The 14,178-nt window shown below is 42.3% G+C and overlaps 1 protein-coding gene across 2 annotated transcripts in view; it reads right to left on the bottom strand.

Moving 5' to 3' along the window:
- Positions 1–14,178, bottom strand: part of CCDC87 (coiled-coil domain containing 87) — a 145,953-nt gene that overhangs the window by 29,961 nt on the left and 101,814 nt on the right. For both annotated transcript variants that reach the window (XM_069764311.1, XM_069764310.1), the window contains exon 14: positions 12,189–12,303. In XM_069764311.1, the coding sequence (XP_069620412.1) occupies positions 12,189–12,303 (115 nt within the window). The remainder of the gene's footprint in view (positions 1–12,188; positions 12,304–14,178) is intronic.

Below are 14,178 nucleotides of genomic sequence, written 5' to 3'. Positions count from 1 at the left end.
TACTACATGGATGATTATGGACTGTGAAATTATACTACATAGGTGACTATGGGCTGTGCATTATACTACATGGATGACGATGAACTGTCCATAATACTACATGGATGATTATGGACTGTGAAATTATACTACATAGGTGACTATGGGGTGTGCAATATAGCACATGGATGACTATGGGCTGTGCATTATACCACATGGATGACTATGGGCTGTGCATTATACTACATGGGTGACTATGGGCTGTGCATTATACTACAAGGGTGACTATGGGCTGTGCATTATACTACATGGATGACTATGGGCTGTGCATTATACCACATGGATGAATATGGGCTGTGCATTATACTATATGGGTGACTATGGGCTGTGCATTATACTACAAGGGTCACTATGGGCTGTGCATTATACTACAAGGGTGACTATGGGCTGTGCATTATACTACAAGGGTGACTATGGGCTGTGCATTATACTACAAGGGTGACTATGGGCTGTGTATTATACCACATGGATGACTATGGGCTGTGCATTATACTATATGGGTGACTATGGGCTGTGCATTATACTACATGGGTGACTATGGGCTGTGCATTATACCACATGGATGAATATGGAGTGTGCATTATACTACATGGGTGACTATGGGCTGTGCATTATACTACAAGGGTGACTATGGGCTGTGCATTATACCACATGGATGAATATGGGGTGTGCATTATACTACATGGGTGACTATGGGCTGTGCATTATACTACATGGATGACTATGGGGTGTGCATTATACTACATGGGTGACTATGGGCTGTGCATTATACTACATGGATGACTATGGGCTGTGCATTATACCACATGGATGACTATGGGGTGTGCATTATACTACATGGGTGAATATGGGCTGTGCATTATACCAAATGGATGACTATGGGGTGTGCATTATACTACATGGGTGACTATGGGCTGTGCATTATACTACATGGATGACTATGGGCTGTGCATTATACTACATGGATGACTATGGGCTGGGCATTATACTATATGGGTGACTATGGGCTGTGCATTATACTACATGGGTGACTATGGGCTGTGCATTATACTACAAGGGTGACTATGGGCTGTGCATTATACTACATGGATAACTATAGGCTGTGCATTATACTACATGGATGACTATGGGCCGGGCATTATACTACATGGATGACTATGGGCTGTGCATTATACTACAAGGGTGACTATGGGCTGTGCATTATACTACAAGGGTGACTATGGGCTGTGCATTATACTACATGGATGACTATGGGCTGTGCATTATACTACATGGATGACTATGGGCTGGGCATTATACTACATGGGTGACTATGGGCTGTGCATTATACTACAAGGGTGACTATGGGCTGTGCATTATACTACATGGATGACTATGAACTGTCCATTATACTACATGGATGATTATGGACTGTGAAATTATACTACATAGGTGACTATGGGGTGTGCAATATACCACATGGATGACTATGGGCTGTGCATTATACCACATGGATGACTATGGGCTGTGCATTATACTACATGGGTGACTATGGGCTGTGCATTATACTACAAGGGTGACTATGTGCTGTGCATTATACTACAAGGGTGACTATGGGATGTGCATTATACTACATGGATGACTATGGGCTGTGCATTATACCACATGGATGAATATGGGCTGTGCATTATACTATATGGGTGACTATGGGCTGTGCATTATACTACAAGGGTGACTATGGGCTGTGCATTATACTACAAGGGTGACTATGGGCTGTGCATTATACTACATGGATGACTATGGGCTGTGCATTATACTACATTGGTGACTATGGGCTGTGCATTATACTACATGGATGACTATGGGCTGTGCATTTTACTACATGGATGACTATGGGCTGTGCATTATACTACATGGGTGACTATGGGCTGTGCATTATACTACATGGGTGACTATGGGCTGTGCATTATACTACATGGATGACTATGGGCTGTGCAATATACCACATGGATGACTATGGGCTGTGCATTATACTATATGGGTGACTATGGGCTGTGCATTATACTACATGGGTGACTATGAGCTGTGCATTATACTACATGGATGACTATGGGCTGTGCATTATACCACATGGATGAATATGGGCTGTGCATTATACTACATGGGTGACTATGGGCTGTGCATTATACTACAAGGGTGACTATGGGCTGTGCATTATATTACATGGATGACTATGAACTGTCCATTATACTACATGGATGATTATGGACTGTGAAATTATACTACATAGGTGACTATGGGGTGTGCAATATACCACATGGATGACTGGGCTGTGCATTATACTACATGGGTGACTATGGGCTGTGCATTTTACTACATGGATGACTATAGGCTGTGCATTTTACTACATGGATGACTATGGGCTGTGCATTTTACTACATGGATGACTATGGGCTGTGTATTATACTACATTGGTGACTATGGGCTGTGCATTATACTACATGGATGACTATGGGCTGTGCATTTTACTACATGGATGACTATGGGCTGTGCATTATACTACATGGGTGACTATGGGCTGTGCATTATACTACATGGGTGACTATGGGCTGTGCATTATACTACATGGATGACTATGGGCTGTGCAATATACCACATGGATGACTATGGGCTGTGCATTATACTATATGGGTGACTATGGGCTGTGCATTATACTACATGGGTGACTATGAGCTGTGCATTTTACTACATGGATGACTATGAGCTGTGCAATATACCACATGGATGACTACGGGCTGTGCATTGTACTACATGGATGACTACGAGCTGTGCTTTATACCACATGGATGACTATGGGCTGGGCATTATACTACATGGGTGACTATGGGCTGTGCATTATACTACAAGGATGACTATGGGCTGTGCATTATACTACATGGATGACTATGAACTGTCCATTATACTACATGGATAATTATGGACTGTGAAATTATACTACATAGGTGACTATGGGGTGTGCAATATAGCACATGGATGACTATGGGCTGTGCATTATACTACATGGGTGACTATGGGCTGTGCATTTTACTACATGGATGACTATGGGCTGTGCATTTTACTACATGGATGACTATGGGCTGTGCAATTTGCCACATGGATGACTATGGGCTGTGCATTATACTACATGGGTGACTATGGGCTGTGCATTTTACTACATGGATGACTATGGGCTGTGCATTATACTACATGGATGACTATGGGCTGTGCATTATACTACATGGGTGACTATGGGGTGTGCAATATACCACACAGATGACTATGGGCTGTGCATTATACTACATGGGTGACTATGGGCTGTGCATTTTACTACATGGATGACTATGGGCTGTGCAATATACCACATGGATGTCTATGGGCTTTGCATTATACTACATGGATGACTATGGACTGTGCAATATACTACATGGGTGATAATTAGTGATTTTGACAGGGGCATTAGATTACAATTAATTTTTATCATCATTGAAAGGGCTTGTTCACATGACCGTATTTTTGGCCCTAGTGCTATCTGTTAAAAAAAAAAACCAGGTAGCTTTCAGACCAATGGGATTCAATGGAGCAATGCAGATGAGCGGTTTTTTTTTTTTTTTTTTACTGACCAAATCTGCGTGTGAAAAATAATCGCAGCATGCCCTAGTTTCTTCTGTTAGGCTGTAGTCACACTGCCGTATTTCTCTTGCGAGAATCGCATGGTACACCTTGTAGTGGCTGTCGGCTCTCGTGACTGGAGCTTGACAGCTGCATACTAATCCACTAGTCTACACTTCTGACAGGTGAAATTTGATTCTTCTTCTGGTCGATCTGTGAACATGTAGCACATGCTGCAGCTCACCATGTAGGTTGTCACATCTGCCATGTTGCTCCTAGATCCTGATGACTTGCTGTGTGCTTTCCTTCTTGTGTAATCTACTCAGCCAAGCTCTCTTGCAATAATGTCCTACAGGCAAAAATTCGGCACGCGGTTTGGGTGACTATGGGCTGTGCATTATACTACAAGGGTGACTATGTGCTGTGCATTATACTACAAGGGTGACTATGGGTTGTGCATTATACTACATGGATGACTATGGGCTGTGCATTATACTACATGGATGACTATAGGCTGTGCATTATACTACATGGATGACTATGGGCTGGGCATTATACTACATGGATGACTATGGGCTGTGCATTATACTACAAGGGTGACTATGGGCTGTGCATTATACTACAAGGGTGACTATGGGCTGTGCATTATACTACATGGATGACTATGGGCTGGGCATTATACTACATGGGTGACTATGGGCTGTGCATTATACTACAAGGGTGACTATGGGCTGTGCATTATACTACATGGATGACTATGGGCTGTGCATTATACTACATGGATGACTATGGGCTGGGCATTATACTACATGGGTGACTATGGGCTGTGCATTATACTACAAGGGTGACTATGGGCTGTGCATTATACTACATGGATGACGATGAACTGTCCATTATACTACATGGATGATTATGGACTGTGAAATTATACTACATAGGTGACTATGGGGTGTGCAATATACCACATGGATGACTATGGGCTGTGCATTATACCACATAGATGACTATGGGCTGTGCATTATACTACATGGGTGACTATGGGCTGTGCATTATACTACAAGGGTGACTATGTGCTGTGCATTATACTACAAGGGTGACTATGGGTTGTGCATTATACTACATGGATGACTATGGGCTGTGCATTATACCACATGGATGAATATGGGCTGTGCATTATACTATATGGGTGACTATGGGCTGTGCATTATACTACAAGGGTGACTATGGGCTGGGCATTATACTACATGGGTGACTATGGGCTGTGCATTTTACTACAAGGGTGACTATGGGCTGTGCATTATACTACATGGATGACGATGAACTGTCCTTTATACTACATGGATGATTATGGACTGTGAAATTATACTACATAGGTGACTATGGGCTGTGCATTATACTACATGGATGACGATGAACTGTCCATAATACTACATGGATGATTATGGACTGTGAAATTATACTACATAGGTGACTATGGGGTGTGCAATATAGCACATGGATGACTATGGGCTGTGCATTATACCACATGGATGACTATGGGCTGTGCATTATACTACATGGGTGACTATGGGCTGTGCATTATACTACAAGGGTGACTATGGGCTGTGCATTATACTACATGGATGACTATGGGCTGTGCATTATACCACATGGATGAATATGGGCTGTGCATTATACTATATGGGTGACTATGGGCTGTGCATTATACTACAAGGGTCACTATGGGCTGTGCATTATACTACAAGGGTGACTATGGGCTGTGCATTATACTACAAGGGTGACTATGGGCTGTGCATTATACTACAAGGGTGACTATGGGCTGTGTATTATACCACATGGATGACTATGGGCTGTGCATTATACTATATGGGTGACTATGGGCTGTGCATTATACTACATGGGTGACTATGGGCTGTGCATTATACCACATGGATGAATATGGAGTGTGCATTATACTACATGGGTGACTATGGGCTGTGCATTATACTACAAGGGTGACTATGGGCTGTGCATTATACCACATGGATGAATATGGGGTGTGCATTATACTACATGGGTGACTATGGGCTGTGCATTATACTACATGGATGACTATGGGGTGTGCATTATACTACATGGGTGACTATGGGCTGTGCATTATACTACATGGATGACTATGGGCTGTGCATTATACCACATGGATGACTATGGGGTGTGCATTATACTACATGGGTGAATATGGGCTGTGCATTATACCAAATGGATGACTATGGGGTGTGCATTATACTACATGGGTGACTATGGGCTGTGCATTATACTACATGGATGACTATGGGCTGTGCATTATACTACATGGATGACTATGGGCTGGGCATTATACTATATGGGTGACTATGGGCTGTGCATTATACTACATGGGTGACTATGGGCTGTGCATTATACTACAAGGGTGACTATGGGCTGTGCATTATACTACATGGATGACTATAGGCTGTGCATTATACTACATGGATGACTATGGGCCGGGCATTATACTACATGGATGACTATGGGCTGTGCATTATACTACAAGGGTGACTATGGGCTGTGCATTATACTACAAGGGTGACTATGGGCTGTGCATTATACTACATGGATGACTATGGGCTGTGCATTATACTACATGGATGACTATGGGCTGGGCATTATACTACATGGGTGACTATGGGCTGTGCATTATACTACAAGGGTGACTATGGGCTGTGCATTATACTACATGGATGACTATGAACTGTCCATTATACTACATGGATGATTATGGACTGTGAAATTATACTACATAGGTGACTATGGGGTGTGCAATATACCACATGGATGACTATGGGCTGTGCATTATACCACATGGATGACTATGGGCTGTGCATTATACTACATGGGTGACTATGGGCTGTGCATTATACTACAAGGGTGACTATGGGCTGTGCATTATACTACAAGGGTGACTATGGGATGTGCATTATACTACATGGGTGACTATGGGCTGTGCATTATACCACATGGATGAATATGGGCTGTGCATTATACTATATGGGTGACTATGGGCTGTGCATTATACTACAAGGGTGACTATGGGCTGTGCATTATACTACAAGGGTGACTATGGGCTGTGCATTATACTACAAGGGTGACTATGGGCTGTGCATTATACTACAAGGGTGACTATGGGCTGTGCATTATACTACATGGATGACTATGGGCCGGGCATTATACTACATGGATGACTATGGGCTGTGCATTATACTACAAGCGTGACTATGGGCTGTGCATTATACTACAAGGGTGACTATGGGCTGTGCATTATACTACATGGATGACTATGGGCTGTGCATTATACTACATGGATGACTATGGGCTGGGCATTATACTACATGGGTGACTATGGGCTGTGCATTATACTACAAGGGTGACTATGGGCTGTGCATTATACTACAAGGGTGACTATGGGCTGTGCATTATACTACATGGATGACTATGGGCCGGGCATTATACTACATGGATGACTATGGGCTGTGCATTATACTACAAGGGTGACTATGGGCTGTGCATTATACTACAAGGGTGACTATGGGCTGTGCATTATACTACATGGATGACTATGGGCTGTGCATTATACTACATGGATGACTATGGGCTGGGCATTATACTACATGGGTGACTATGGGCTGTGCATTATACTACAAGGGTGACTATGGGCTGTGCATTATACTACATGGATGACTATGAACTGTCCATTATACTACATGGATGATTATGGACTGTGAAATTATACTACATAGGTGACTATGGGGTGTGCAATATACCACATGGATGACTATGGGCTGTGCATTATACCACATGGATGACTATGGGCTGTGCATTATACTACATGGGTGACTATGGGCTGTGCATTATACTACAAGGGTGACTATGGGCTGTGCATTATACTACAAGGGTGACTATGGGATGTGCATTATACTACATGGGTGACTATGGGCTGTGCATTATACCACATGGATGAATATGGGCTGTGCATTATACTATATGGGTGACTATGGGCTGTGCATTATACTACAAGGGTGACTATGGGCTGTGCATTATACTACAAGGGTGACTATGGGCTGTGCATTATACTACAAGGGTGACTATGGGCTGTGCATTATACTACAAGGGTGACTATGGGCTGTGCATTATACTACATGGGTGACTATGGGCTGTGCATTATACTACATGGATGAATATGGGCTGTGCATTATACCACATGGATGAATATGGGCTGTGCATTATACTATATGGGTGACTATGGGCTGTGCATTATACTACAAGGGTGAATATGGGCTGTGCATTATACTACAAGGGTGACTATGGGCTGTGCATTATACTACAAGGGTGACTATGGGCTGTGCATTATACTACATGGATGACTATGAACTGTCCATTATACTACATGGATGATTATGGACTGTGAAATTATACTACATAGGTGACTATGGGCTGTGCATTATACTACATGGGTGACTATGGGCTGTGCATTATACTACATGGGTGACTATGGGCTGTGCATTTTACTACATGGATGACTATGGGCTGTGCATTTTACTACATGGATGACTATGGGCTGTGCAATATACCACATGGATGACTATGGGCTGTGCATTATACTACATGGATGACTATGGGCTGTGCATTATACCACATGGATGAATATGGGCTGTGCATTATACTACATGGGTGACTATGGGCTGTGCATTATACTACAAGGGTGACTATGGGCTGTGCATTATATTACATGGATGACTATGAACTGTCCATTATACTACATGGATGATTATGGACTGTGAAATTATACTACATAGGTGACTATGGGGTGTGCAATATACCACATGGATGACTGGGCTGTGCATTATACTACATGGGTGACTATGGGCTGTGCATTTTACTACATGGATGACTATAGGCTGTGCATTTTACTACATGGATGACTATGGGCTGTGCATTTTACTACATGGATGACTATGGGCTGTGCATTATACTACATTGGTGACTATGGGCTGTGCATTATACTACATGGATGACTATGGGCTGTGCATTTTACTACATGGATGACTATGGGCTGTGCATTATACTACATGGGTGACTATGGGCTGTGCATTATACTACATGGGTGACTATGGGCTGTGCATTATACTACATGGATGACTATGGGCTGTGCAATATACCACATGGATGACTATGGGCTGTGCATTATACTATATGGGTGACTATGGGCTGTGCATTATACTACATGGGTGACTATGAGCTGTGCATTATACTACATGGATGACTATGGGCTGTGCATTATACCACATGGATGAATATGGGCTGTGCATTATACTACATGGGTGACTATGGGCTGTGCATTATACTACAAGGGTGACTATGGGCTGTGCATTATATTACATGGATGACTATGAACTGTCCATTATACTACATGGATGATTATGGACTGTGAAATTATACTACATAGGTGACTATGGGGTGTGCAATATACCACATGGATGACTGGGCTGTGCATTATACTACATGGGTGACTATGGGCTGTGCATTTTACTACATGGATGACTATAGGCTGTGCATTTTACTACATGGATGACTATGGGCTGTGCATTTTACTACATGGATGACTATGGGCTGTGCATTATACTACATTGGTGACTATGGGCTGTGCATTATACTACATGGATGACTATGGGCTGTGCATTTTACTACATGGATGACTATGGGCTGTGCATTATACTACATGGGTGACTATGGGCTGTGCATTATACTACATGGGTGACTATGGGCTGTGCATTATACTACATGGATGACTATGGGCTGTGCAATATACCACATGGATGACTATGGGCTGTGCATTATACTATATGGGTGACTATGGGCTGTGCATTATACTACATGGGTGACTATGAGCTGTGCATTTTACTACATGGATGACTATGAGCTGTGCAATATACCACATGGATGACTACGGGCTGTGCATTGTACTACATGGATGACTACGAGCTGTGCTTTATACCACATGGATGACTATGGGCTGGGCATTATACTACATGGGTGACTATGGGCTGTGCATTATACTACAAGGATGACTATGGGCTGTGCATTATACTACATGGATGACTATGAACTGTCCATTATACTACATGGATAATTATGGACTGAAATTATACTACATAGGTGACTATGGGGTGTGCAATATAGCACATGGATGACTATGGGCTGTGCATTATACTACATGGGTGACTATGGGCTGTGCATTTTACTACATGGATGACTATGGGCTGTGCATTTTACTACATGGATGACTATGGGCTGTGCAATTTGCCACATGGATGACTATGGGCTGTGCATTATACTACATGGGTGACTATGGGCTGTGCATTTTACTACATGGATGACTATGGGCTGTGCATTATACTACATGGATGACTATGGGCTGTGCATTATACTACATGGGTGACTATGGGGTGTGCAATATACCACACAGATGACTATGGGCTGTGCATTATACTACATGGGTGACTATGGGCTGTGCATTTTACTACATGGATGACTATGGGCTGTGCAATATACCACATGGATGTCTATGGGCTTTGCATTATACTACATGGATGACTATGGACTGTGCAATATACTACATGGGTGATAATTAGTGATTTTGACAGGGGCATTAGATTACAATTAATTTTTATCATCATTGAAAGGGCTTGTTCACATGACCGTATTTTTGGCCCTAGTGCTATCTGTTAAAAAAAAAAACCAGGTAGCTTTCAGACCAATGGGATTCAATGGAGCAATGCAGATGAGCGGTTTTTTTTTTTTTTTTTTACTGACCAAATCTGCGTGTGAAAAATAATCGCAGCATGCCCTAGTTTCTTCTGTTAGGCTGTAGTCACACTGCCGTATTTCTCTTGCGAGAATCGCATGGTACACCTTGTAGTGGCTGTCGGCTCTCGTGACTGGAGCTTGACAGCTGCATACTAATCCATCATGCTGTCTTGCTCAGGTCAGGAGAGGTGCTGGCCAGTCCGTGCAGTGTGATACGATTATCGCAGGAGAAATACGGCAGTGTGACTCCAGCCTTAATTTGATGAGACACAGTCATTCAAGTCTATGGGTGCACAAAAGAAAAAAGTCGATGTCATATGGAGCCAGTCTAGCATCTGATTTTTATGGATACATTGCAATTCTGTAGTATAGGAAACAATAATTGGTCTGAAAAAGCGCTGACCTAGGCTGTATAAGGAGATGGGATCGTGTTTGAGCTCATGTAAGACCAGCTCTTCTCTCTCACTAGAGATAGCCTAAAGGTAGCACACTGCGCTGTGTAAAGAGGACTCGGGATGCAAAAACAATGGCAGCTTATGCGTGCTGACCGATATATTATAGATAGTTCAGTGTGGTGATGTCCAGTAAGGCTACTTTCACACTTGCGTCTGTACGGGTCCGTCGCTAAGCGTCGGCGCGACGTACCGACGCATGCTGTGAAAATTTAGCACAACGTGGGCAGCGGATAACCATTGTAAAGTCCCGGGGAGGAGGGGGCGGAGTTCCGGCTGCGCATGCGCGGTAGGAAATGTCGGACCAGACGTACGAAAAAACGTTCCCTTGAACGTTTTTTCGTGCCGACGGTCTGCCAAAACACCATCAAGTGCACGACGGACGTGACGGATGGCCATCCGTCACAATCCGTCGCTAATACAAGTCTATGGGAAAATTCTCAAAAAACGACGGATTGTGACGGAAGCTGAAAAACGCAAGTGTGAAAGTAGCCTAAGCGTACACTCCCGTACTGCATACAGCTCTGTCAGCACCATTATAGTCTATGGCCCTGTCAGTGCATACGACCCCATCCCGTTTTGCAAGGGGTTGGGACACAAGCCTCGGCGAAGTCAAGGGACGGGTGCCTGAACGCAATGTGAAAGCGCCAACAGTCAGATGCACAGTAAATTAAGAATGAGTGCTGCCCCTAGTGGCCAGAACTTTAGAGAGTTTTTTTAAGGGCTAAAACATTGACATTTTAATTAAAATTGAAGAATTACTTTTTAGGGCATTGTCTATTAAGAAAAAATAAGTTGTTCAAAAGTTCAATGCCCTGTTAAACATGCAAAGTCCTTTGGTTGTTAGGGAAGATAAGCCACAGCCAGAAGTGTCTGGCAGCAACCTATTCCCCTCTCCCTATTCAGAACATATGCATGCACAACTGAGCCGAGCATCCATATATATGGGGTCGATAGAGAATAATTAGCAAACTGTAAGTGTATAAAATAAAATCAGCAGTTATTATTGAATTCAATTACCGTACTTTGCAGGGTATTTTCTAAAACTGATGCAAATTATACAGCCTATAATAGGAAGCTGATCATTATTTGCATCTGTAGAACTCGTATATACAGCAGCAGTCTATCCTTTGTGTGTAACTACCAGATTTGTCTCAATAACTAACCTTTTTATCTTTGTGCTATGACTTTTTGATACATTTTACATACCTTTGTGGATATATATTTCATATAGTCATCAGTGTTAACTATAGACTTCCACCAAACAAGCCAGGAATTGCAAATTCTGGCAGCATTTTTATCAGTAGGTATGTGCTGGAACACACTACCAAAAGGAAAGGGGCAATGTTAGACATAATTGTTACCGGTCTGTTTCACAGCATAGACTAACCATTTAACACAAATATTCATCTCTGCTCAATATACCGTAGGTACTGTACATAGATGAGCAAGTTCTAAAATATTTGAGCCTGAAAAGACAACTGAGCTTGACCATTTTAGTGCAACTGGCCAAGAACTTTTCCTTTTAGGAGCATCCTGTGGTTTCCCTGAGATACAGTACTGTGCAGAAGTTTTAGGCAGGTATGGAAAACTGCTGCAAAGTAATAATGCTTTGATAAACAGAAGTGTTAATAGTTTATTTTTATCAATTACGGTAACAAAATGCAAAGTGAATGAACAAAAGAGAAATCCAAACTCAAATCAATATTTGGTGTGACCTCCCTTTGCCTTCAAAACTGCATCAAAGAATCAATTATTCTTGGTACACTCGCACACAGTTTTGGAAGAAACTGGGTAGGGCGGTTGTTGCAAACATCTTGGAGAACTAACCACAGATTTTTCGTGGATGTAGGATGCAAAACCTTCTGATGCTATCACATCATCAATAAGTATCTGCCTGCATTTCTCAGATACCATAAAATGGGCAACGCTGAGGATTGTAGTTGCAGTGGTCAGCCAAGGAAATTTAATGTAGCGGATGAAAGACGCATCGTGCTTACTTCCTTTCGATATCGGTAGAGGTCCCGCCATGACATCAGCTCAGAACCGGCAGCAACCAGTGGAACTCAGCTACACCAATCTACTGCTTGAAAAAGACTGCCCGGAAGAGGTCTTCGTGGAATTGCAGCCAAAAAGACATAACTTTGACATGGAAATGAGGTGAAATGAAAACATAAAAACTAGGTTGCAGAAAAATGACAACAGGTGCTCTGGACAGAAGGGTCAAAATGTGATATATTTGTCTGAAGCAGCAGGCAGTTTGTTTGCCAAAGAGGGAAAAGAGGTACAATAATGAGTGTCTACAAGCAACAGTAAAGCATGGTGGAGGTTCATTACAAGTTTTGGTCTGTATTTCAGCAAATAGAGGTTGGGTCTTGATCAGGATTAATGGTGTCCTTAATGCTGAGAAATACAGACAGATACTTATCTTTCATGCAATACCATCAGGGAGGTGTTTGATTGGTTCCAAACAGACAGCCAATGTCAATAAGAACTATCTTCAGAATCAAGAGTCTTGGAAGTGATGATATGGCCTCTACAGAGCCCAAATCTCATCATCATAGAATTGTCTGGGATTACATAAAAAGACAGGAAGATTTGCATAAACCCCTATCCACAGAAGATCTGTGGTTAGGTCTTCAAGATGTTTGGAATAACCTCACTGCCGATTTCCTTCAAAAAGTTTGTACAAGTGGAGCTAAAAGAATTGATATTTTGAAGCTGTTTAGAAGTCAAAGGGCGGTCACACCAAATATTGATTTAGCTTAAATTTCTTATCTGTCATTTCACTTTGCATTTTGAAAAAAAAATATTCTATTAAATTCATTTTTTAAAGCATTCTTACTTTGCAGCATATTTTCCACTTCTACCTGCACAGTACTGTATGTCAGTTGGAAAAATAGGGATTTTTGTGTAATCACCATAAAATCCTTTTCTCCGAGCCAATCATTGGGGGACACAGGACCATGGGTGTTATGCTGCTGCCACTAGGAGGACACTAAGTTAACACATAAAGAATAGCTCCTCCCCTGCAGCATACACCCTCTTGCTGGCTCTAAGTGAACCAGTTCAGTAACAAAGCAGTAGGAGCTTAACATTTAACAAGAATGATACATGTCAAAACCAAGTCAACACAGAAAAACCAAAGCCAATAGGCTAACAGGGTGGGTGCTGTGTCCCCCAATGATTGGCTCGGAGA

This window comes from Ranitomeya imitator, chromosome 4 (genome assembly GCF_032444005.1).
Source record: "Ranitomeya imitator isolate aRanImi1 chromosome 4, aRanImi1.pri, whole genome shotgun sequence".
NCBI classification, from domain to species: Eukaryota; Metazoa; Chordata; class Amphibia; order Anura; family Dendrobatidae; genus Ranitomeya; species Ranitomeya imitator.
Note: the sequence above shows the minus strand (reverse complement) of the source record. Positions and strands in the feature narration are given on the sequence as shown.